Raw genomic sequence first — 27768 nt, 5'->3', positions numbered from 1 at the left:
GCAAGAACTCAGTATATGATAATTGTGTAAAAGACAGATCTCGAAGAGATTTTAAATGAGAAAAGAGTACAGAAGTACGGTCTGGAAGAAGTTTCAGGATTCTGAGGTGGGCCATCCTATGGAACTGCCATGGAAGGGGATGTTCAACCAACTGGATGTACAATTTCTCACTAGATCACAAGAAACTAGAGGCAAATGCTGACCAGGCCTAGGAGGAGAGGCCTGAAGTCCTGAGGATGTGGGTTCAAGGGCACTGTTTAGGGTTAGAGCAGTATAAATCTACAGAATATGGGATATGGTGGGAGGAAACTCCTGACTGACCCAGTGGGCTAAAAAGAACTTGGGGAATTTTATTTCTTTACAGTCATCTACTCCAAAGGGTTGTTGTGAAAATCACATAATAGTACTTGACACTTAGTTGGAATTCAATGAAAGGTAGCCACGATTAATGATGCTAAAAGGGTTCACTGAAGACATCCTTCTGTATCTCGCTCTTTCATCTTGCTTTAATCCTTGTGAAATAGTGGAGTGGATATCATAAAGGAAGGTGAACTACTAAACACAATTGTAGGGTAGACAGAATAATACTTATCAATTACCAAAAATTCTTTATACTTACTAGAAACAATATAATTTTATAACACTTGGTCATTGCTAGACTACATCAATCATAATGATTACTTTTCCCAAAGCAGTTGGTCTTCATGAAGACAGAGGTACCTAAGAAGTTAGGAAACAGTAACTGGTTGCAGATGGGGTTTCCTAAGAAAAAGTTAATAGGATGGTACATAAAAGGCTTGGGAAAGATGTTTAGCTAGGAGCCTACCACCAGCTAAAAAGCATCATCTACCTGGCAGGTGAAGATGGCATGAAAGGAAAGACATACAACTATTAAAAGATTGAAAAGACTGGGCTTCCCTGATGGTGCAGTGGTTGAGAGTCCGCCTGCCGATGCAGGGGACACGGGTTCGTGCCCTGGTTCGGGAAGATCCCACATGCCGCGGAGCGACTGGGCCCGTGAGCCATGGCCACTGAGCCTGCGCGTCCAGAGCCTGTGCTCCGCAACGGGAGAGGCCACAACAGTGAGAAGCCTGCGTACCGCAAAAAAAAAAAAAAAAAAGATTGAAAAGACTTTAATTTTCTTTTCTTTGTTTTTAAATGAATTAATTTATTTGTTTATCTTTGGCTGCGCTGGGTCTCTGTCGCTGCGTGCAGGCTTTTTCTAGCTGCAGCAAGTGGGGGCTACTCTTCATTGCTGTGTGCAGGCTTCTCATTGTGGTGGCTTCTCTGTTGCAGAGCACCAGCTCTAGGCGCGTGGGCTTCAGTAGTTGTGGCACTCAGGCTCAGTAGTTGTGGCTCATGGGCTCTAGAGTGCAGGCTCTGAAGTTGTGGTGCACAGGCTTAGTTGCTCCGTGGCATGTTGGATCTCCCCAGACCAGGGCTTGAACCCATGTCCCCTTCATTGGCAGGTGGATTCTTAACCACTGACCATGAGGGAAATCCCAACTTTAATTTTTAAAATTATATTAGTCTATATTTTTAATGGTGGACTAAGCTACTACATGAAAGACATTCACTGGAAAACTCTATCCAATGATTTACCATGATATTTCCAATCCTTACCCCAATTCAACACTCAGACTCCCTATTAGATGAAAGAATAGCAAGACTGTCAAAGGGAACACAGAACGTGATGATAAGAAAACAATGAAATTCAGAGAATACAATGCGAATGAGAAGAAAAGGCAAGTAATCATCAACAAGCTGTTTTCATTAGGTTCTATAGATCCACACTGAATATTTTCTGCCTTTTTCTCCTTTCCTTCCATTTGGTCTGTTGATAGGTTTATTTCTGACAGGATCTAGTCAGAATTTATTTCTGACAGGATCTAAGTATTTCAAAAGAAATAACGTTGAAAATTTGGTCAACAGTTGTTGGAGAACCAAAAGAGCTAGGAGAGAACGTGGTGCCCAGAGATAAAAATAACTGCAGGAAGCACTATGCCCCAAGGCTGGAGGATCAAAGGGAGGGGGCAGGGTTCTCAGAGTCTAGAAGCCTAGAGAGGCCTCACAGAGCTGGGGTTCAGCCACTGCCAGTGCTTCTGAGCGCACATTGAGGCAGGTTCTCAAAGTGACAGGAGAAAAAAGCTGGAGCCTGGAACCAAGAGCCACTGTCAGGTCAAGAGCCACTGCTGCGGTGGGGCTGCCCGAAACGGGAAGGAACTTGAAACAGCAAGCCCCTCTCCTCCTTCAGCCCTGCAGCCTCCCTGTCCAGCTCCCCAGAGAGGCAGAGCCTAATGGCAGAGTCCTGGTGGCATAAAGCAGCATAGGTGAGGGTTGGTGTGGGGCTGAGAGACAAAAGCTGGACCATGCACACATTACACATTTAGAAAGAGCAATTCATCCCATGTTTAGGTCTCTGTCGCTCATCTTAACTCACAACAAACTAATTAGCCGCAAAATACTGCAAATTGGGCAAAAGAAGTGACAGAGTAATCCAACGTCAGGCTGAGTTCAACCAGAGCCATGCTTCACCAGCACCTTTCCTTGTACCTTAGAGGAGCACTCTAAGGGATTGCTGTTAGCGGCCTAACTGTTCTTACCTATGAAAAATGGGCTCCTTCGAAGCCATGTGCGGGCCTGCTTAAAACAATAAGCTTTTCGAACCCCCAAGTGCGACATACTCCGGGAGCGTGGTCTGGATGCTTATCAAACAAGTTCCTGGGCCATTCTCTGAAGTTTCTGGGCAAGTACAAACAAAAGAGTCAAATAAAATGCCTTTTAAAAGCAAGGCAGTGGAGCACGTACCCTGTCAGTGAGATCCTCATATCCCCACAGAGTAAACAGTAACATGAGAATATTTATACTAAACAAAACTGTATATCAAGCCTGCTTTGGCTCAGCCAGAGGGAATGATAAATTCCTTGCAGATCTCTCATAGAGTGGTCCTTTGTGGTCCATGGACGCCACTTCCAAGACGGTACAAACCAATTACAGAGCAAGGCTTTTCATTATGTTGAGGAATGAAAATATCACCCCCCATTTTGTTTTATTTTACAGTTATATTTTACTTAGCCCTCCCCCTTATGTTAAAGATGTTTTAACTTGTGGAGTCAAGCCCAAGTTCAGGTTGGAAGCAAATGACAGCCCCTCCCCACCAACAACAAAAGCCCTTATCACCTCACAGCCTAGCTTTTTGCTTTCCTTGTCCCACTTCTAAGAAACTAAAACTTGAATTTAAAGTGGGGTGGAGTAAAAAACACTAAAGAGTTAATAAAATGTAAAGTCTATTTGTCCACATCGATTTTGTCCCATTTACAATTGGCACAAGTCATGGGCAAAGTCATCTGGCAGGAGATGGAGGTTAAACAAGCTATGAAGCCACATTCCATACAATGTCCACTTTGAGGTCCAATGGAAAAAATACTGCAGAAACATTTGCACAAAGTGTTGGTCTGTTTCTAAGAGAGTAATATGAGAAAAGGTTAATATGAATCAGGGTATTTGTTAGTTTAGTCAGATTTTTCTCAACCCAATTTGATAATCCTTCTTATTGTTATAGATCCATCCTGGCTACTTCTGCCAGCTCATACATAGAGAGAGCTGATGATGCCACATCCGTCCAAAGGATAAACTTTCAGCAACTTACAGCTGTTTCAGATTTTCTAAAGAACCATGGTGGAGCAAGGGAGAAGGGGAAGAGAGAAAGACAATAGAAAAAAACAGCGATATTAGAATATGAACAAGTGGTAAGAAGTGAGGTTGCGCTGGTTTTGAAAGTTGTTTATAACAAAAATAGTAAATTATTGTCTTAAATAGACAGCTGGGCTTCCCTGGTGGCGCAGTGGTTGAGAGTCCACCTGTCGATGCAGGGGACACGGGTTTGTGCCCCGGTCTGGGAATATCCCACATGCCGCGGAGCGGCTGGGCCCGTGAGCCATGGCCGCTGAGCCTGCGCGTCCGGAGCCTGTGCTCCGCAACAGGAGAGGCCACAACAGTGAGAGGCCCGCGTACCGCAAAACAAAGCAAAACAAAACAAAAGACAGCTGGATCAAATGCCAAATTTAATCAACTCCATTTTAAACCATTAACTAAGCCTCACATGTAGTGCCCAAGTCCATCATAATAGATCAAAAAGGGAAAAACAGATCTTATATGTTTGTACACTTTAATGGATATTAGAAATTTGACAAAATTTTATTTAGAAAGTGTGGGCTTAGTGAAATTGTCTTATTCACATGTTTGTTTTTTGTGTTTTTTTAAATTTTTATGAAATTAATATATAATTTTTAATAATTGTGGTAAAATATACATAAAATTTACCATTTTAACCATTTTTAAGTGTGTAGTTCAGTGGCATTAAGTATTCATATTATTGTACAACCATCACCACTATCCATCTCCAGAATTATTTTTTCATCTTCAAAAACTGAAACTCCATACACCCATTAAATAGATGTTTGGTTATAAACAGGCCTTGCTCAAAACTGGCAGTCTAGAATGCAGTGATGCGAATCTGGAGAGGTTAATCCAGGCAAGTGGCAAATGAATCAACTCCTACTACAACCCCTAATGACTCAGTGACAACCTGTGCTTTTACCCTCTCATGTGTTTAATATTGATGACCAAAACTGAAGCAAAGCTCTAGAAGAGATCTGGAAAAAGTGTTAATATATTTCATTTTTACATTACAGCTTACAAAGTACTTCCATTTATCCCCTAGAACACAATCTGAGTGGGAACTCTTTTCCCTGTTTTATAGGCAATGAAACTATGCCTACGGGGAAGGTAAGGGCAAGGACCAGAACCCAAGCCAGAATCCACTGTCCATCACTTATCCTACTAGGCCACATGGCCTCTGACAAAGCAAGAGAAAAAAGAGGCATGACAACTTCTCAGCTCTCCCGGACTCACTGGGTCTAACTGGAGAGCATTTGCTCTCTTCATCACAGCAACTAAACTTCCTTACGCCTGAAAACCACACCTGGTTCATCATTTCTCCATCTTTGCTGTACTTATATTAAACAGCAAAAAGAAAACACCCCCAAAAAGCACAATTCTGAAACACAATTAATGCAATCACAGTCAAGAGTCAAATGTAAGTCAAAAAAATATACTAGGATAGATTACTGGATCCTATAAAAAGACTGAGTTCAACCTCTTTTTTATTTTTAATTACTTAAAATAAACTCACATTATGTGCTCTTATTAGACAAGACCATAATCTTTCTTGCTAAACAAAACCTATGGAAAAATTCATTTCTTTGTGCTTTATGAACAGAAAGCATCTTGTACCAAAGAATTATAAGCACTAAGGATTTACATAAAATTGCCAGAATCAGCAAGTGGTGGCTTCTTTCAGTTCACAGAGAGGCAACCTATTTTGATTTCTTTCAAATAACATTTTTCCACCAAAACCCTTCTCTTTGCTCAAGAGCAATAAATTCCCTAAACCTTCAGACTTCCCATTTAAATTCCAAAAAGAATAAATACAATCCCTTGAAGTCATGCCCAACACCATCATTCCACTTCTCCACATAAACATAAAAAAATTAGACAAATCTGGCTCCAGAATGAACAGTGGGTCATCCCAAACAAGGCAGGAAAGAACAATCATGCTTCGAAAGAGTAATTTTATTTTATAATTCTCCCCATTTTTTAGTTACTTAGTACTTGATTTTTAAAAGTGCACATTAAAAAAATGATTACTTAAAAAATGAGAGTTGAATACAGGACTCTGGAATAAAGAGGTCAGGAAAACCAAATAAATTGAGTCCGTTTTTAGTTTTGTTCATGATAATTAAAGACGATTTGGCAACGATGGCCATTTTACCCAGCTGATTCAGGAGGGCTTCTAGTACATGCAAGTGCATGAACTTGATACAGAGGAGGATTTCACGAAGTTTTAATGACGACTAGAAATATCATAAGGCGATTATGGACAATCTTTCAACACCTGTTGTTGTCACTGGACAGAGAATGCTTCCAGTTTTCCAATTCACAGCTGGAACCAAGCTCTTGGATCTTCCACTCGTCTTCACTGGCCAAAAGAAAACTTTGTAAGGGCTGATATTTTTTCCTTACAATTTCAATGAAGCCTTAGATTGGATCACATGAAAATGCCTCTGCGTATCTTCCAGAACTCCCCAATACCTTCCTTAATAGCATATTCAGCACAGTTCTTGCACTCTTGGGGTGTAAATCCAATTAATGCTCTTCCTTTAATGCCAATTCCCTGATCACTTGCCAATTTTTTAACTTGAGCTTCTATGTAATGAGGAGATACATAATAAAAATGGTCCCCAAGGACACTGTAAGCCATGTATTGAGAGCCTTCTGAGGTTTCTGTAACTTCTTGATCTTCAAAACTCTCTACATTGCAAGCTATCTCAATTTTCCCTTCGTGAGGAAAAGCCATCGTTTGGACGCCCCTCAATCCATTCACATTTGAGCCCCGAATGGCACTAGCGATCTCTTTTCCCAGAGCCAAGTCTTGAGAATCTATGGTAACATTGCAGTTCATCACATATGGGCTAGCGCCGATGCCTAAATCATTAGAAAAGCATGTTAATCAAGCAAAGTGAAAGCCTCATTTTGAAGATTCTATTCTTTACCCAATTTTAATCCAAGGAGTTTCCTTTACTTGGTTTTACTTTTAAAATAATACACAAATATTCCTCATTATCAACTCCAGAATTGTCTAAAGGTCATACATATTTTTAATAACAGAGTTATTTGAGCTATAAGCAGATACTTTTATCTACTCTAAATGTATCTGGATGTTTTTTCTAGAATGGTTAAGAAAAGCCCAGACTTTCTAAAGTATCAACAGGTATTTCAAAAGGCACATTTGAAAATTAAATATCAACAGCAGCAAAATGTCTTGGCCTTCCATTCATTTCGAAGGCCATCTCCACAGGGGCTGGAATTCAGTGCCAGGACTACGGGTCTGGGAGACAGGAATAAATCACACTCTGTACCCATCCCTTCCACCCCAAACACAGACCCATCATCACTGAGCTAGGTTAAGATCGGATTCAAATGAACCTCAGCAACAGTCTTGGCTAGGAAAGGAGGTCACTAAAAAGTGACAAACAGTCTTGGAATTGGGAAGGACAAAGGGACTCTTGTGTCTCATGACCATGTGGGTTTGGCAGGGCAGGGTTTGGGGCACTATGTATACCTTCTTGGTATAACCAGTTGGAGGCATCTCTTTCTTCCATCCCCAGCTTCCCAAGGGACTGGGACTGCCATTGCTACTCCAGAGCCTGGTTACTCTAGAGCCCAGGGGCAACTGTCCTGCTTTTCCCTGCCTTGGGGAAGATGCAGCTCATGTTACATAAATAGCCCTGCTCTAATTATAGTTTACATTATAAGATGGACAACTTGGTTAAATTAGCATTGGTATAAAAAGCTTAGGTTTGCAGTTTCTTCATTTTGGGGGAACTTTACATTTCTAAATGCAAAGTGACTAGGGATTGATGAGGGATAAAAGGCTGACCTCACCTTCAGCATAAGACAATTCTTTAGTTACTATTCCAACATTATTTTACTGTCAATGCTTTTTCTTGCTACTTTCAAACTTATTGCTCATGGTGTCAGTATCCAGTGAGAGATCCTGCTGAATTCACTTTCCCCTAGACAGTCGTGGTTTGGGGGCTTTGCTGCCTAGCCTGGGTACTCTCATACTAATAGACGCTTTACAGAAAATCAGCACACGGAAACCACATTTCATCTTTTTCCCACACATGTACATAATGAAACATTTCAACTCCCGAGGCTGGGCCTCTTCCTACTGGGAATTCTGCAGGAATGAATCAGATTACAGTATTTCTCCATAATGCTTATTTCATAAAAATTAAATTTCCTAACAGTCAATACATATCTCTCTCAACCTCATATACCAATCACTTACTCTAAATATCTTTGAGAATTGTATCAGTTTTAACAGTTCACAGAGTACAACTGGAAATTTTTCTTGTCAATGCTAATGTCATTCATTAATGGAAAGCATCCAAGCATGGTTTCTCTCTCCTCTACCCCTCAACAGGTAATGTTACAAACAGCCCCATTTTTCTCATATCTGATATACATACCCTATTCTGACTCAAGAAGTGGCCTCATCTTTATCATTATTCAAACAAATAGCTAGATCACACTCAGATTTTGCTGAAAAGTATGTATACATATATTGGGTTATACTAAGTATTGATACTATTCAAAATACTTATTGGGCCTATTGTGCTTTGCTATACCAGAACTTTGATATGCCCAGTCAACATTCAGATATTCATATGTAAGTTATCAGCTTGGGGGAGCTAGTCACTTCCAAGGCAAGTTCGTTCATATGGACCCAGGGCTCTTCCTCCCCACAGTATGGTGGCATGGACCATTCCATCCCTAAAGACATGGGACTTTTTCTGAATCCCCCATCCAGCAGATTCCAAGGCACCTGTTACCACCATGTGCCCAATAACTGTACCTTCTGTCACAGAATTTCTAAAATTGATCATTCTTGCTAATAAATGAACTCATTACCTAAGATAAGTTATTAGATGTAGAATAAGCTTAGATGTTAAGTCCAGAGCACAAGAGTGCCATAAAGAATTCACTTGTCCCAACACTGATTCACTTAATTAAAATAAATCTCTACTTAAAAAATTCCTTCAAAAGCTAATTATTTCTTAGAAAAATAAAATTGAACATTAGAAGTAACTTTTATATTCTCTTCTAAATAAAATAAGAGTAATCACAAACAACACAGAATAATCATTTCTTTTGTGTATGCTCTTGTTATGTGTGTTTTAAATTCTTTTTTAAAATTTATTTATTTATTTTTGGCTGCATTGGGTCTTTGTTACTGTGCATGGGCTGTCTCTAGTTGTGTTGAGCAGGGGCTACTCTTCGTTGAGGTGCGCGGGCTTCAGTAGTTGTGGCACGCGGGCTCAATAGTTGTGGCTCGCGGGCTCTAGAGCACAGGCTCAGTAGTTGTGGTGCACGGTCTTAGTTGCTCCATGTCATGTGGGATCTTCCTGGACCAGGGATCGAACCCGTGTCCCCTGCATTGGCAGGCGGATTCTTAACCACTGCACCTCCAGGGAAGTCCCTTAAATACTTCTATTAAACTTTAATTATATAATAATTAATTTTGTTTTATCATTATATCTTATTCAAGCAGTGAATAAACAGAGACAGTCAATGAAGCTGAGAAGTTTCTGGCCTAATCAGGTAGTAGTACCCTTCCTGAGGGGTTGTGAGGTCATGACCCATTTCTTAGAAGGAAAGAAAGGAAGAAAGGAAGAAAGGGAGAAAGAAAGGGAAAAAGAAAAGAAAAGAAGAAGAGGGCTTCCCTGGTGGCGCAGTGGTTGAGAGTCCACCTGCCGATGCAGGGGACATGGGTTCGTGCCCCAGTCCTGGAAGATCCCACATACCGCGAAGCAGCTAGGCCCGTGAGCCATAGCTGCTGAGCCTGCGTGTCCGGAGCCTGTGCTCCGCAACGCGAGAGGCCACAACAGTGAGAGGCCCGCGTACCGCAAAAAAAAAAGAAAAGAAGAAGAGAAACTGCTTTCTGCCCAAATGCACGCATTTCTAATTCCTCCATTTAATCCTTCCCATGTCCAACACCAATATGGTGATCCAATTCTAATGAATCAAATTCTGCATTTAAATCCAGCAGTCCCAGTGACCTTATATGAAATGCTGAATTTGATTTTTTTATGCTAGTTTAAACTTAGTAAAGATTCTTTAAATAAGGGAGGTAATTAATCCCAGAAAATCGTAATTCTAGTTAAATGTCATATAATTAAAGAAATTCCATTTTTTGCTCTAAAATTAGAAACCTGATGTGAAAGTTTGTTTCTCAGTTTGCGGTCTCGCCCCGCTCCTGCCTCCCGCAGATTGGCACTCGGCTGCTCTGGCGGCAGCATGAATCTCCTCACTGCAAAGCTGAAATTCCAATTTTATTCCAACGCAACTGTCACAACGCCCTGAAGCAAGCTAAAAACAAGGAAAAAAATCTTTGGTATGATTTCACTTTCCATGTGTTCTTTAATGAAAAATTTATCATTCTAAATATTGGTGTTTACTCCTAGTTATATACTTTTTTTATCAAAAAGAAAAAGAAACTGAGATTCAGTTGCTATTATTTCACAGGGAAATATAACAGGCCTGATGTTTTCCTGACAATTCTGTTATTTTCTTGTGTGGAAACACTGTATTTATCATATACTGTACGGCTGGTGATTCAGATATTGTAGAGACCTTATGGTGAACTGATATAGATGTAAACTCTTTATGCCAGATTGTTTAAGCATAAAAAAAACAAATGCACTTAATTAACATCTGATGTGTAGCTTTTGCAAACACAAATGCAATATTTGTGTTTGAGCACTGGCAGTAATGACTGTGAACTATGCTATTAATGTCTGGTTTAAAGATGCTTGCGGTAGGACCATGTCTGGAATAACACAAATAAAAAACTGCATTCAGACAAAACAATAGTGAAGAGGCCATTAGAAAAATGAAAAAGCAGCACTCAAAAGAAACACATGTATTTTTTTCCCCCTTTAGATCAAAATTATTCTCAAAAATAGTTCCAGGTGCCATCATCTTCAATCAATTAATGGTGAAAAGATTCTATATATTTTCCTCCACAGAAAGGATTTCATTTTAGGGAGTCAGAAGTTGCTAAGGGATGTACTTAGAAGTTTTATTTATCATATTAAGTTCCTCTTTGGCGGCTTAGTTTTAAAAGATGCATGAGGAGAGAGCCGAGGTGGTGCTTTGGGATATTTGGCATTTTTATATCTGAAGAGAGAACTGCAAATTTGTGGATTACATTACAGTTTGAATAAATAAAGAGATTCTCATGAACTAATGTGCGACTCCCTCATTAAATATGTTTTTACTGAAAACCTGCTGAGTTCCAGGAACCATGCAGGTTACTGGGTGTAAAAACATGAAAGTTAAAATAACATAAAACCTAGCCTAAATGTGGTCCTTGCTTCAGACTAACAAACAGAGCAAGAAAACAGACTTGGAACTCAGGTTCAAAAATATAAACAGCTGTTATTACACCAAAAGCAATTAGTCATCATTACGTATTGGTATTTTAAATTTTTTAGAACATGTACTAAAGAGAAACCACAGCTGAAACAGGACATTTGATGACTAAAGCCATAAAACTCAAACATAATTGCTAAGTCCAATACTCCCATGGCGGGAAGAATGCAGGACTCATGCATGTGGCCAAATCCACAGAAAAGAAAGCTGAGTGACACTGTGTGGTATAGGGCCGGCAGTGGCTCCCCGTGAGTCTGAATTCAAGTTCTACCTCTTCAGGGACACTGCCTCTGCTCAGCTGTCTTTCAGCAAAATGGCTATGACGTTTTCCCACTCTGCAAGGAATTGTGAGCCTCAATTTCTCAACTCTGAATCTTTCAGAGTAACAGTACTTCAGAGAGGAAATCACAGAGGTAGATACATGTTAATATCATAATGGAATGAAGCCAGTCCAGTTGAAAGGAACCTCAGGTGACCTGCCTGCTCCCAGGTTTTCTATAGAACAGTGCCTTTCACCATCTCATGCAGAGACAAAAGCAAAGTCCTTCATGCTTCTATTACAGGTTACACACTTAATTACACATTGAGCCTTTCATTCCAACTAGATTTACAAGCAAATGTAGAAAATTATGAAAATAGGTTCCTCAAAACAGGACTCATTCTAAAACTAGAAATTATTTTTCAAAGACTAGGTAAAGTTTTGGGTGTGAAGTAAACGGCATTATTCAATGTCAAGAAAAGTGCCTGATGCTGCAACTTCTCATTTACTGAGACAGAACTAAGCAGGGACAGCTCTCACTAACCCATTGAAATAACTAAACAGAAGTCCTTGATTCCAAGATGTGCCAATTACCTCCATCTATGATTCCTAAGGCATCATATGAAACTACAGTTCAAAGAACTGTCCCTCTATTTTTAAACAATGATGCATATATGCAGGCCAGTCATACATCAGCCAGCGGTGTTTAAATTATCCTATAAATGTTTAGGGTTTTAAAATATATATGTATAAAGTATTTATTTATAGATCTAAAAGTATCAACTATTACTGCTTTGTCCTTATTTATGTTCCTCATGAGCTGGCCAACTACAAACTTTTAAAAGGAATTTGATTTAAAAGATTTTGTGTGTTTGGCACTGACTATGGGTGTTAATCATTTCTGAGCTCACTTTTTTCTCTTCTGTTTATAATATTCTCAGGGAACTTCAAAACAGAAACCTGTTCCCTTATAGATTCTGCTTCCTCTTGGGTACTGTGTAGATTACTTTGTCACTGGAAAGTTAACTGTAAGTGTTCAGTTGATAGCACCAATCATTTCTATTTAATTTTTTTAGGAAAAGAAATAAATACAGCAATGTGTTGAAGCTTTTCTGTTTTGATGGGAGGAGTGGAAAACTATGTTGAGAAACATTGATGTAAATAAAAAATGTTAGAAAAATATATAAAGCCATTAAATTTAAAAATAAGGCGGGAAATCGCCATAGTTAGGAACTAAATTCACTGAAAAATTAGATGAATAACATTTCTACCCTAATGACAGAGGTGCTAGAAATTCTCCTTCAGTAGATATTACTTTTAAAAATGAAAACATTTTACTCCTTCTTACGTGTTTCTTAAGAGATAATTCGTGAAAGTAAGGTAACCTAAGATTTCGGTTGATTATGTGCCTTAAACTCAAATTATAATCTTGTTCATGAAATATTAGAAACTGTTTATCCATATCCTTTATTCACTGTTCCTCTCTGAAACATTTTACTTTTCTATTAGAATCTGCTTTGAGCCTATTAAATGAGGTGTCTCTCGATGAATAACAGTCTACCTAGCCTTGGCAACTTATAATTTTCATGTTTTTTGCACAAACTGAGGATTCTGCCACTTAGGAGATATTAGCAAAAAAGACATACGGAGGGGAAAGTTGTGCTACTTTTCCCTTCTTATCTTAAATCTTTCATCAGCAATCTGAATAAATGCAATGACACCCAGCTTTTATAAAACTGATCATTGATAAACCTCAATAATTACCCTTTATGAAAGATGATGGAAAGTAATCACAAGATCAAATCAATTTAGAGAAATAATGAAAATAAGCTGAAAGCTTTAAGAATTTAAAAACACTTTTCTTACAAATATATAACATAAATAAAATAAATAGATGCATACATATATTTTACAATATTGAGATCATACTGTTTATACTACTTTATATCCTTTGGCCTTGACACTGGCTTTCTCTCTGCCTGAGACTACTGTCCACATCTCCACGTGGCTAACTGCCTCTCTCCCAGTCTTTGCTCCAACACTGCCTTCACTATGAGGCCTACTTTGGTTTATCCCATTTAAAAACTGTAGTTCAGGACCTCCCTGGTGGCGCAGTGGTTGAGAGTCCGCCTGCCGATGCAGGAAACACGGGTTCGTGCCCCGGTCCGGGAAGATCCCACGTGCCGCAGAGTGGCTGGGCCCGTGAGCCATGGCCGCTGAGCCTGCGCGTCCGGAGCCTGTGCTCCGCAACAGGAGAGGCCACAGCGGTGAGAGGCCCGCGTACCGCAAAAAAAAAAAAAAAAAAAAACTGAACAGGACAATGGGAATCATGTGTCTGGGATGGGAGTGAACTACAGTTTTGTTTGTTTTTTTGGCTGTAGCACTTATTTTCTAACATACTATATAATTCTTTATTTATTAAGCTTGTTATTTACTGTCGCTCTCTTCACCCCTTCCCCACTGGAATGTAAACTCTTTTTTTTTTGGCTGCGTTGAGTCTTCGTTGCTGCTCGCAGGTTTTCTCTAGTTGCGGCGAGCGGGGGCTACTCTTCGTTGCGGTGCGCAGGCTTCTCACTGCGGTGGCTCCTCTTGTTGCGGAGCACGGGCTCTAGGTGCACGGGCTTCAGTAGTTGTGGTACGTGGGCTCAGTAGTTGTGGCTCACGGGCTCTAGAGCGCAGGCTCAATAGTTGTGGCACACGGGCTTAGCTGCTCCGCGGCATGTGAGATCTTCCTGGACTAGGGCTTGAACCTGTGTCCCCTGCATTGGCAGGCAGATTCTTAACCACTGCGCCACCAGGAAAATCCCTGGAATGTAAATTCTTTGAGGGCAAATAAATTCTATTTTCCCCACTGACGATAGTGCCTAGCACATACTAGGTACTTGATAAATATTTGTTGCAGGGACTTCCCTGGTGGTCCAGTGGCTAAGACTCCACGCTCCCAATGCAGGGGGCTCTGGGTTCGATCCCTGGTCAGGGAACTAGCTCCCACATGCTGCAACTAAGAGTTCGCATGCCACAGCTAAGACCCGGCGCAGCCAAATAAATAAATAAATAAAAATATTTTAAAAAAAATATTTGTTGCATTAATTAATAAACTGCAAATTCTCTCTACATTGTATTGTATTTTTCAAGTCTCTAAAAATTCTTCCAAACCTTCACACTTAATTGCTTGCATAATAGTCTTTCACCTAGGTATAGCTTATTTAATAATCACTCTCAAATACTGAACATTTACATTGTTTCCCGTATTTACTATTATAAATAGTTCTTTGATAAACATACTTGTGCATAAGTACATGTACTTTTTATTATTTCCTCAGGAATAAATCTATTTCCTTAAGATAAATCTATCACTAGAACTAGAATTTCTGCAAAGCAGTTACATATATTCTTGGAGCTCTTAATACACATCACCAACTCACTTCCAAAAAGTTTATACCAATTGTTGCTACCGTTAGTAGCATGAGTGCCTCTAACTAAATCTTTATCAGTATCAAATTTTACCTTTAAAATACCATCTTTAAACATTTTTGTCCCAATCTTGGCATTTTAAAGTAAACTTAGGATTTTCAGATGTTGATGAAATTCTCCATGTAAATCACAGATCTCCACATGGAGTAAAAATAGAGAAGAAATTAGAAATCCCAATGGCTTGTCCATTCCAATCAAACAATGTAAAATGGGTGAGATTATCCCAACACCAGACAACCATTAGGTGAGATGGGGGAGCAGTGTTCACTTTGGTTTAGACAATTACAAACCAAGTTTGTTCTTAGAAAATTGAATATGATTAGTGATAACATGAACATTTAGTCTTTAACTCAGATATGCTTTTTAGAGTCCTCTAAAGTTCTCCCTAAATACCGACCCATTCAGTCTCATAGCAATGCAGAAAGAGAATGAAGTTTTTCCAGGGACTGCCTAATCCAATACTAAAGCCAGTTCTGTTCTCTAGTACTAGGATCCCTGCTTCTAATTCCTGTTCACTGACTGTAATCCCAGTCACTGGGCACTGCGCTGACAAGGTTTGTGAAATAATCCTTTCAGTCTTTAGTAAGGCCCAAATTAGAAGCCAGGAAATAGCTGTCTGAAAATTTAGTCACAAACTTACACTTCTACATTTGTGAGACAAATCGTGGGAAAATATGTGAGGTTCAAATTGGCAGGGAGCAATCAGCTTCTTCCTTTTTCCATAAGTAAAGACTAACACACAATTTTTTATAAATCTTTTCTCTAAATGGAACGAAAAAATGGCCCCTTAGTACTGTGTTCGGCACTTAATAGACATTATTTCAACTTCACAGTCTCATGAGGGAGATATAATTATTATGTCCATTTTATAGATATGGGAACTGAGGCTTAATGAGTTAAGGAACACTCTGAAGTCACACGGCCAATGAACAGCAAGGCCAGGATTAGAGCAGAGCCTCAAAGCCTGCACTGTTTTCATTGTACTGCTCTGCTTGATTATAGATATCATTGGTTTGAGAGCAGAATTCTGCACCAGGGATTAGTAACCAAAAGCCTATGGGTAACTGCACCATGGGAAAATGTGTTTCTTATGGTTGCCCACCTCTTGCTCCTTGGGGACCTAGTATCTTAGTAACGGCTAAAATATTAACTGACTATGAAAATGTTACCTAGCATGGTTTAATTTGTGATCCCTACAGAAGATACTTGAGGGTGAAAGAATTAAGATTCAAATAAATGGCACTAGGATGGTGAAGTGCAGTGAATGGGGATGGCATTTTGGATGGGGTGCTACTGCCTTTTCCGAAGGTAAGCTCTAAGCAAGGAGTGGGTCTGGAGTAGCAGAGAGAGGTAAGAGTTGGTGAGATCCAAGGGAAGGAAGAATACCATTCCCCATGTTTGTTCTCTCTGGCCTAGAGCCTGCTGTGTAGAAAAGCTTGTCTCCAGGGTGCCTCTAGAACTGACTTCCAGCTGTAAGCATCAACTTGGACACACTGGATGTTTAAGTGCTGAAAGACTTTCCTACCAGCTAAAAGTAAGCTCTACCCAAGTCCTGAGCCACCAAGTGTCCCCAGGATACACGCTCATGCCCAGCACAGCAGTGGGCCTCCAGGACCTGTCCTGGTGTCAACCATTCTCACCATCAGTGGCCACGCTGCAGGGCTCGTTATTTATCTTGAACATCACTCTTGGGGGCTCTCATGGAATATATGATGAGGGCTTCCAGCCTCTCTGGTCAGCTCATGAAGGCATGGGTAAGAAAGAGGCATGAGGAGACCTTCAACTAAGCCAAGAAGGAGCCCCAGCTAAAGCCCTCCTGTATTATGTGGGAGGGATCAAATGAAGGTGACCTCAGAATACTCAAGTTTAAAAACAAAAGCAGAGGGGCTTCCCTGGTGGCGCAGTGGTTAAGAATCTGCCTTCCAATGCAGGGGACATGGGTTCAAGCCCTGGTCCAGGAAGATCCCACATGCCGTGCAGCAACTAAGCCCGTGCTACAGCTACTGAGCTACAGCTACTGAGCCTGCGCTCTAGAGCCCACAAGCCACAACTACTGAGCCCACGAGCCACAACTACTGAAGTCCGCGCGTCTAGAGCCTGTGCTCCACAACAAGAGAAGCCACCGCAATGAGAAGCCCGCACACCACAACAAAGAGTAGCCCCTGCTCGTTGCAACTAGAGAAAGCCTGTGTGTAGCAACGAAGACCCAATGCAGCCAGAAATAAATAAATTAAATAAATAAATTAAAAAACAACAACAACAACAACAAAAGCAGAACAAAACCATACTGTGAACCTGTTAAACCACATCTTCGGGCAGGTGCAACTCCCAGGTCAGGTTTAAGAGCACTGAAATCCCTCCTTGTGAACCAGCCCAGTTGTTTCCTTCTCTGGACAAGAGTGCGCTTCTCAGGCAGGTCGGCCTCACCAAAGAAAAACACACTGCAGCCAGGAACACGCTGGACCAGATTCTCAGCAAGGTCTATGGACAGTGGGAAATTTTAACAAAATTAAATTAAAATCAGGCCCAATGAAAGAAAATAAAGCACATAATTTTCTTTATTTTATTGTGGTAAAATATATTTAACACAAAATTTACCATTTTAACCATTTCTAAGTGTACAGTTCAGTAGCATTAAGTACGTTCCCATCACTGTTATAACCATCACCACTAAAGCATATAATTCACACAAATTTTAAAAATCAAAGCTTGAGCATAATTAATTTTCCCTTGAAGTTAGTCTCATAATAAAAAGTTTGTCTATGTACAAGGAGGCTAGAAATTCTAAGCCATTATGAATCTAATTCCATAAGGAAAATTCATCACTAAGATTAATAAAATTGGTACCTTCAATTTTTTAACTATTTTATAACAGCCCCAAATTATGTATACTGTTAGGAGAAAGAAAAAGTTAAGAATACAGGGGCCAGATCTGCATTGTTCAATATGGTAACCCTTAGCTACACATTCCATTAAATTTTAATTTTAATTTTAATTAATTAAATGAAATGCAATAAAAGTTAGTTTTTTCAGTTGCATGAGCCACATTTCAAGTGCTCAATAACCACATGTGGCCAGTGGTCTTCCTATTGGACAGTGCAGATACAGAACATTTCCATCATCACAGAAAGTTCTACTGGATAGTATTGGGTCAGATATTCTGCAAGGAAGCCTAGTATTTAAATATAATTTTATGGAGGCTACTCTCTGAATGACGTTTTTTCATTCTCTTCTGCCATTTTTATATCTAGATTCTGTCTCTGACCTTATCTTTTCAAGGCAGATTATAGAATTACCTTCCTGTTTTTTCTAGAGAACTGCTTTAGGGGACTGCTGTTTGCAGCTGACAGCATGTTTTCATGGTACTAATCACAGTCCCCTGTAAGCAAGGATAGAGATAGCATAAATTTTTTTCTGATGTATAGATGCAGGTATTTGGGAATTTGGGTACTGGCCTGGGACAGCAGGACTGTGGGCCTCCCCTATTTGGAGGCCCATCATGGAACATCAGAGGCTGAGATGGGGCCTTTAGCCCCATAAGCACAGGAAACCTCTCCAACTACAATTCTTAAGGTTGGTTATTTGTTTGTTTCTAATGTAGACTGCTATGCTGATGGGAGGGGTGAAATGTGGAGGGCATTAAAAAAATTTTGTACCTCTGGGTTGTATGAAGTCTAGGGAAATGTTCTTTTTTAAAAATATTTATTTATTTATTATTAATTTAGTTTGGCTGCACCAGGTCTTAGTTGCGGCCCACGGGATCTTCGTTGAGGCATGTGGGATCTTTAGTTACAGCATGCGCACTCTCAGTTGCGGCATGCATGCGGGATCTAGTTCCCTGACCAGGGATCGAACCAGGCCCCCTGCATTGGGAGTGCAGTCTTACGCACTGGACCACCAGGGAAGTCCCGGAGAAACATTCTTTCTCTGAGTCAGGTAGAGACTCTAGCACTAGAAGCCTGTGATATGTAGACACCACAAAGCCAAGAAAATCTCCCAAATTTACTAAGTGAACTCTACTTCTTTAACACTACTTTAAGATACTAAAGGACCATGGGCTTCAGGGCGGGGGAGCGGGCAGATGCCAGTGACACAGTTAACAGAGGTTTAGAAATTGTAAAATAATGTTTAGGCAGTTACCTAAGTACTCCCCTCAAATCTGGAATGGCAGAGAGCAGGGGTGGCAGAAGAAAGGGAAAATGGTTTAGGAGACTTAGTTAAGACATCTTAACGTCTGACAACTCTCCAAATTGTTTGGATCACCGTTATCTGCTCCAGCCATAACTTAGAGTGACTCACACTTTGGTTGTCACAGGAGCCTAAGACACAAACTGTGATGCTAAAGCCCCTCCTTCTAAATAGAAATAGTGTGACCTACTTCCTGGCTCTGCTCAGTTCTTGGCCTAGCCAGGCCAGCACCTCCATTTGGAACTACAGTTCTGAAGTATTGCGTAAGTTTATAAAGCCCAGAATGCTGTAAAGGAGGATTCTTGGAGCCTGGTTCTTAAAGGGCAAAGCAGGGGGAGATATTTGCAGTAGCAACTCCCAGCTGTCAGCAGCTGGGGGGTTGAGGGCAGGGGTACATTTTGGTTTAGTAGAATTAGCATATGCTTTTGAGGCCAGAAGATATCGGTTTGAACACCATTTCTGCTCCTTAATACCTGTTTGGGATCTTGAGCAATTTTTTTTGACATCTCTGAGCCTCAAGTTCTTTGTCTGTAAAGTGAAAATGGAAAAAAAAAAAAAAGCTTTCTCTAAAGCACCAACTCCTTATCTAGAAATCTGGCAATTAAAAGGAATAAAAATAAGCATTTATCCTGCCTTTCCTGTATAAACTGTATTTCAGGGTAGCCAGATAGCCTGAACTGATGAGGGAAAGATTTTTTAATAGAAAAAAATCTAACTAATAAATGTGGAAGAAAAGATATGATTAGAAAAATCACCATTTTGGAGACCCTAAGAAAATAACTGTTTCAGGCAAAGATCATCAATGGATAAAACCCTCATGAAAAGTCAATTAGGAACAAGGGCAATTCATCTTTGCATCACCAGATGTGAGATAATCAGACATTGTGGCTTCCTGATAGGACATGTATGAAGCTCACAGCCCACCTTTGAAGAAGTTTTGCCAAAAAAAAAAAAAAAAGAACTTCAACCCGATCAAGGGGCTAACTTAAAGTCTGTATGAAATGAGAGGGATAAAGAAACAAATTAAATGACACCACAAGGGAGCAAACAGATGATCCAGAATGTGGAAATTCCATAGGACAACTGACCTAGTTTCTGCAACCAGTGAATTGGAGGAAAAAAGGGGGGCGGGGAACTGGGCTAGATCAAAAGAGACAGAGATACAACAATCACCTCAATATGTGAACCATGTGTAGATCCAGATTCAGACAAGCCCATCATAGAAAGACGTTTGCTTGGGTTATACACTGGATATTAGATGGTACCAAAAAACGATCATTTTGTTGGGTGTGATAATGGCATTGTGACGATATAAGAAAATGTCCATATTGCTTACAGATATTTTAAATATGCAGGGTTTAATCAAATAATATGATTTTTGGAACTTGCTTTAAAAAACCTTTAATACAACTAAAGGAAAAAAGAGGGAGATAAAAAGAGAGGAAAGGAGAAAAATAAAGGAAGTAAAGAAAAAAGAGGAGAGGGGGTTAGATGGTGGAAGAGTAAGACACGGAGATCACCTTCCTCCACACAGATACATCAGAAATACATCTACACGTGGAACAACTCCTACAGAACACCTACTGAACGCTGGCAGAAGACTTCAGACCTCCCAAAAGGCAAGAAACTCCCCACGTACCTGGGTAGGGCAAAAGAAAAAAGAATAAACAGAGACAAAAGAATAGGGACGGGACCTGCACCAGTGGGAGGGAGCTGTGAAGGAGGAAAGGTTTCCACACACTAGGAAGCCCCTTCGCGGGGGGAGACTGCGGGTGTTGGAGGGGGGAAGCTTCGGAGCCACGGAGGAGAGCACAGCACAGCAACAGGGGTGCGGAGGGCAAAGCGGAGAGATTCCCACACAGAGGATCGGTGCCGACCCGCACTCACCAGCCACTCACCAGCCCGAGAGGCTTGTCTGCTCAACCGCCGGGGCGGGAGGGGCTGGGAGTTGAGGCTCGGGCTTAGGTCAGAGCGCCGGGAGAGGACTGGGGTTGGCGGCGTGAACACAGCCTGCAGGGGGTTAGTGCGCCACGGCTGGCCGGGAGGGAGTCCAGGGAAAAGTCGGGACCTGCCGAAGAGGCAAGAGACTTTTTCTTCCCTTGTTTCCTAGTGCGCGATGAGAGGGGATTAAGAGCGCTGCTTAAAGGAGCTCCAGAGACGGGTGCGAGCCGCGGCTAACAGCGCAGACCCCAGAGCTGGGCCATGAGATGCTAAGGCTGCTGCTGCCGCCACCAAGAAGCCTGTGTGCGAGCACAGGTCACTATCCACACCTCCCTTCTGGGGAGCCTGTGCAGCCCGCCACTGCCAGAGTCCCGGGATCCAGGGACAACTTCCCCGGGAGAACACACGGCACACCTCAGGTTGGTGCAACGCCATGCCGGCCTCTGTGCTGCAGGCTCGCCCCGCACTCCGTGCCCCTCCCTCCCCCCGGCCTGAGTGAGCCAGAGCCCCCGAATCAGCTGCTCCTTTAACCCCGTCCTGTCTGAGCGAAGAACAGACTCCCTCAGGCAACCTACACGCAGAGGCGGAGCCAAATCCAAAGCTGAGCCTCTGGGAGCTGTGAGAATAAAGAAGAGAAAGGGAAATCTCTCCCAGCAGCCTCAGAATCAGTGGATTAAATCTCCACAATCAACTTGATGTACCCTGCATTTGTGGAATACATGAAAAGACAACGAATCATCCCAAATTGAGGAGGTGGACTTTGAGAGCAAGATTTATGATTTTTTCCCCTTTTCCTCTTTTTGTGAGCGTGTATGTGTATGCTTCTGTGTGAGATTTTGTCTGTATAGCTTTGCTTTCACCATTTGTCCTACGGTTCTATCCGTCCGTTTTTTTTTGTTGTTGTTTTTTTGGGTTTTTTTACTTAAAAAATTTTTTTTCTTAATAATTATGTTTTATTTTAATAAATTTATTTTCTTTTCTCTTACTTTATTTTATTTTCTTTTATGCTCTTTCTTAGTTTCTACTTTTGCTCCCTTTTATTCTGAGCCGTGTGGATGAAAGGCTCTTGGTGTTGCAGCCAGGAGTCAGTGCTGTGCCTCCAAGGTGGGAGAGCCAACTTCAGGACACTGGTCCACAAGAGACCTCCCAGCTCCACATAATATCAAACAGCAAAAATCTCCCAGAGATCTCCATCTCAACACCAACACCCAGCTTCACTCAAAGACCAGCAAGCTACAGTGCTGGACACCCTATGCCAAACAACTGGCAAGACAGGAACACAACCCCATCCATTAGCAGAGAGGCTGCCTAAAATCATAATAAGGTCACAGACACCCCAAAACACAACACCAGACATGGACTTGCCCACCAGAAAGACAAGATCCAGCCTCATCCACCAGAACACAGGCACTAGTCCCCTCCACCAGGAAGCCTACACAACCCACTGAACCAACCTTAGCCACTGGGGACAGACACCAAAAACAATGGGAACTACAAACCTGCAGCCTGCAAAAAGGAGACCCCAACACAGTAAGATAAGCAAAATGAGAAGACAGAAAAACATACAGCAGATGAAGGAGCAAGGTAAAAACCCACCAGACCTAACAAATGAAGAGGAAATAGGCAGTCTACCTGAAAAAGAATTCAGAATAATGATAGTAAAGATGATCCAAAATCCTGGAAATAGAATAGAGAAAATGCAAGAAACATTTAACAAGGACCTAGAAGAACTAAAGATGAAACAAGCAATGATGAACAACACAATAAATGAAATTAAAAATACTCTAGAAGGGATCCATAGCAGAATAATTGAGGCAGAAGAACGGATAAGTGACCTGGAAGATAAAATAGTGGAAATAACTACTGCAGAGCAGAATAAAGAAAAAAGAGTGAAAAGAACTGAGGACAGTCTCAGAGACCTCTGGGACAACATTAAACGCACCAATATTCGAATCATAGGGGTTCCAGAAGAAGAAGAGAAAAAGAAAGGGACTGAGAAAATATTTGAAGAGATTATAGTTGAAAACTTCCCTAATATGGGAAAGGAAATAGTTAATCAAGTCCAGGAAGCACAGAGAGTCCCATACAGGATAAATCCAAGGAGAAACACGCCAAGACACATATTAATCAAACTGTCAAAAATTAAATACAAAGAAAACATATTAAAAGCAGCAAGGGAAAAACAACAAATAGCACACAAGGGAATCCCCATAAGGTTAACAGCTGATCTTTCAGCAGAAACTCTGCAGGACAGAAGGGACTGGCAGGACATATTTAAAGGGATGAAGGAGAAAAACCTACAACCAAGATTACTCTACCCAGCAAGGATCTCACTCAGATTTAATGGAGAAATTAAAACCTTTACAGACAAGCAAAAGCTGAGAGAGTTCAGCACCACCAAACCAGCTTTACAACAAATGCTAAAGGAACTTCTCTAGGCAAGAAACACAAGAGACGGAAAAGACCTACAATAACAAACCCAAAACAAATGACAAAATGGGAATAGAAACATACATATTGATAATTACCTCGAATGTAAATGGATTAAATGCTCCCACCAAATGCCACAGACTGGCTGAATGGATACAAAAACAAGACCCATATATATGCTGTCTACAAGAGACCCACTTCAGACCTAGAGACACATACACACTGAAAGTGAGGGGATGGAAAAAGATATTCCATACAAATGGAAACCAAAAGAAAGCTGGAGTAGCAATTATCATATCAGACAAAATAGACTTTAAATAAAGACTATTAGAAGAGACAAAGGAGGACACTACATAATGATCAAGGGATCCATCCAAGAAGAAGATATAACAATTGTAAATATATATGCATCCAACATAAGAGCACCTCAATACATAAGACAAATACTAACAGCCATAAAAAGGGAAATAGACAGTAAGACATTCATAGTAGGGGACTTTAACACCCCACTTTCACCAATAGACAGATCATCCAAAATGAAAATAAATAAGGAAACACAAGCTTTCAATGATACATTAAACAAGATGGACTTAATTGATATTTATAGGACATTCCATCCAAAAACAACAGAATACACATTTTTCTCAAGTGCTCATGGAACATTCTCCAGGATAAATCATATCTTGGGTCACAAATCAAGCCTTGGTAAATTTAGAGGAAACGGAAATCATATCAATATCTTTACTGACGACATTGCTATGAGACTAGATATCAATTACAGGAAAAGATCTATAAAAAATACAAACACATGGAGGCTAAACAATACACTACTTAATAACGAACTGATCACTGAAGAAATCAAAGAGGAAATCAAAAAATACCTAGAAACAAATGACAATGGAGACACGATGACCCAAACCTATGGGATGCAGCAAAAGCAGTTCTAAGAGGAAAGTTTATAGCAATGCAATCCTACCTTAAGAAACAGGAAACATCTCAAATAAACAACCTAACCTTGCACTTAAAGCTATTAGAGAAAGAAGAACAAAAAAACCCCAAAGTTAAAAGAAGGAAAGAAATCATAAAGATCAGATCAGAAATAAATGAAAAAGAAATGAAGGAAACGATAGCAAAGATCAATAAAACTAAAGCTGGTTCTTTGAGAAGATAAACAAAATTGATAAACCATTAGCCAGACTCATCGAGAAAAAAAGGGAGAAGACTCAAATCAATAGAATTAGAAATGAAAAAGGAGAAGCAACAACTGACACGTCAGAAATACAAAAGATCATGAGAGATTACTACAAGCAACTCTATGCCAATAAAATGGACAACCTGGAAGACATGCACAGATTCTTAGAAATGCACAACCTGCCAAGAGTGAATCAGGAAGAATTAGAAAATATGAATAGACCAATCACAAGCACTGAAATTGAAACTGTGATTAAAAAACTTCCAACAAACAAAAGCCCAGGAACAGATGGCTTCACAGGCGAATTCTATCAAACATTTAGATGAGGGCTAACACCTATCCTTCTCAAACTCTTCCAAAATATAGCAGAGGGAGGAACACTCCCAAACTCATTCTACGAGGCCACCATCACCCTGATACCAAAACGAGACAAGGATGTCACAGAGAAAGAAAACTACAGGCCAATATCACTGATGAACATAGATGCAAAAATCCTCAACAAAATACTAGCAAACAGAATCCAACAGACATTAAAAGCATCATACACCATGATCAAGTGGGGTTTATTCCAGGAATGCAAGGATTCTTTAAAATACGCAAATCAATCAATGTGCTACACCATATTAACAAACTAAAGGAGAAAAACCATATGGTCATCTCAATAGATGCAGAGAAAGCTTTCCACAAAATTCAACACCCACTTATGATAAAAACTCTTCAGAAAGTAGGCATAGAGGGAACTTTCCTCAACATAATAAAGGCCATATATGACAAACCCACAGCCAACATGTCCTCAATGGTGAAAAACTGAAAGCATTTCCACTAAGATCAGGAACAAGACAAGGTTGCCCACTCTCACCATTCTTATTCAACATAGTTTTGGAACTTTTAGCCACAGCAATCAGAGAAGAAAAGGAAATAAAAGGAATCCAAATCGGAAAAGAAGTAAAGCTGTCACTGTTTGCAGATGACATGATACTATACATAGAGAATCCTAAAGATGCTACCAGAAAACCCCAAGGGCTAATCAATGAATTTGGTAAAGTAGCAGAATACAAAATTAATGCACAGAAATCTCTGGCGTTCCTATACACTAGTGATGAAAAATCTGAAAGTGAAATCAAGAAAACACTCCCATTTTCCACTGCAACAAAAAGAATAAAATATCTAGGAATAAACCTACCTAAGGAGACAAAAGACCTGTATGCAGAAAATTATAAGACACTGATGAAAGAAATTAAAGATGAAACAAATAGATGGAGAGATATACCATGTTCTTGGATTGGAAGAATCAACATTGTGAAAATGACTCTACTACCCAAAGCAATCTATATATTCACTGCAATCCCTATCAAACTACCAATGGCATTTTTCACAGAAGTAGAACAAAAAATTTCACAATTTGTATGGAAACACAAAAGACCCCGAATAGCCAGAGCAATCTTGAGAACGAAAAACGGAGCTGGAGGAATCAGGCTCCCTGACTTCAGACTATACTACAAAGCTACAGTAATCAAGACAGTATGGTACTGGCACAAAAACAGAAATATAGACCAATGGAACAGGATAGAAAGCCCAGAGATAAACCCACGCACATATGGTCACCTCATCTTTGATAAAATAGGCAGGAATGTATAGTGGAGAAAGGACAGCCTCTTCAATAAGTGGTGCTGGGAAAACTAGACAGGTACATGTAAAAGTATGAGATTAGAACACTCCCTAACACCATACACAAAAATAAGCTCAAAATGGATTAAAGACCTAAATGTAAGGCCAAAAACTATCAAACTCTTAGAGGAAAACATAGGCAGAACACTCTATGACATAAATCACAGCAAGATCCTTTTGGACCCACCTCCTAGAGAAATGGAAATAAAAACAAAAATAAACAAATGGGACCTAATGAAACTTCAAAGCTTTTGCACAGCAAAGGAAACCATAAACAAGACCAAAAGACAACCCTCAGAATAGGAGAAAATATTAGCAAATGAAGCAACTGACAAAGGATTAATCTCCAAAATTTATAAGCAGCTCATGCAGCTCAATAACAAAAAAACAAACAACCCAATCCAAAAATGGGCAGAAGACCTAAATAGACATTTCTCCAAAGAAGATATACAGACTGCCAACAAACACATGAAAGAATGCTCAACATCATTAATCATTAGAGAAATGCAAATCAAAACTACAATGAGATATCATCTCACACCAGTCAGAATGGCCATCATCAAAAAATCTAGAAACAATAAATGCTGGAGAGGGTGTGGAGAAAAGGGAACACTCTTGCACTGCTGGTGGGAATGTGAATTGGTACAGCCACTATGGAGAACAGTATGGTGGTTCCTTAAAAAACTACAAATAGAACTACCATATGAGCCAGCAATCCCACTACTGGGCATATACCCTGAGAAAACCATAATTCAAAAAGAGTCATGTACCAAAATGTTCATTGCAGCTCTATTTACAATAACCAGGAGATGGAAACAACCTAAGTGTCCATCATTGGATGAATGGATAAAGAAGATGTGGCACATATATACAATGGAATATTACTCAGCCATAAAAAGAAATGAAATTGAGTTATTTGTAGTGAGGTGGATGGACCTAGAGTCTGTCATACAGAGTGAAGTAAGTCAGAAAGAGAAAGACAAATACCATATGCTAACACATATATATGGAATCTAAGAAAAGAAAATGTCATGAAGAACCTAGGGATAGGACAGGAATAAAGACACAGACCTACTAGAGCATGGACTTGAGGATATGGGGAGGGGGAAGGGTAAGCTGTGACAAAGTGAGAGAGTGGCATGGACATATATACACTACCAAACGTAAAACAGATAGCTAGTGGGAAGCAACCGCATAGCACAGGGAGATCAGCCCGGTGCTTTGTGACCACCTAGATGGGTGGGATAGGGAGGGTGGGAGGGAGGGAGACGCAAGAGGGAAGAGATATGGGAACATGTGTATATGTATAACTGATTCACTTTGTTATAAAGCAGAAGCTAACACACCATTATAAAGCAATTATACTCCAATGAAGATGTAAAATAAAATAAAATGATAAATAAATAAATAATAAAAGAAAAAAGAAAGAAAAGAAACCACCTCATACAATGGATACAGAGATTAAGATTAGATAAACTAAGAAAAGCATCTAGCACAATGCCTGGTGCACAGTAGCCAGGGTATGTTGCTTCCTTTCCCTTCTGTAAGACTACAA

The 27768-nt window shown here is 40.2% G+C and overlaps 1 protein-coding gene across 8 annotated transcripts in view; it reads right to left on the bottom strand.

The window, feature by feature from the left end:
* Positions 1 to 5134: 5134 nt before the first annotated feature.
* FTCDNL1 (formiminotransferase cyclodeaminase N-terminal like) overlaps positions 5135 to 27768 on the bottom strand; it is a 93658-nt gene continuing 71024 nt past the window's right edge. For 5 of the 8 annotated variants that reach the window (XM_027124878.1, XM_027124902.1, XM_027124922.1 and 2 more), the window contains 2 exons: positions 17090 to 17275; positions 5135 to 6546 (listed from right to left, as the gene is read on the bottom strand). In XM_027124878.1, the coding sequence (XP_026980679.1) occupies positions 6110 to 6546; positions 17090 to 17275 (623 nt within the window). In that variant the 3' untranslated portion in view covers positions 5135 to 6109. Of the gene's footprint in view, positions 6547 to 9839; positions 9997 to 17089; positions 17276 to 27768 lie in introns of all 8 variants that reach the window. The other 3 variants (XR_003436756.1, XR_003436757.1, XM_027124912.1) reach the window with 2 other exon arrangements.

This window comes from Aethalodelphis obliquidens, unplaced genomic scaffold, assembly GCF_003676395.1.
Source record: "Aethalodelphis obliquidens isolate GAN/ISIS:26980383/991018 unplaced genomic scaffold, ASM367639v1 scaffold2, whole genome shotgun sequence".
Classification (NCBI taxonomy): domain Eukaryota; kingdom Metazoa; phylum Chordata; class Mammalia; order Artiodactyla; family Delphinidae; genus Aethalodelphis; species Aethalodelphis obliquidens.
The sequence above is the reverse complement of the archived record's forward strand: the minus strand, read 5'-3'. Positions and strand labels throughout refer to the sequence as shown.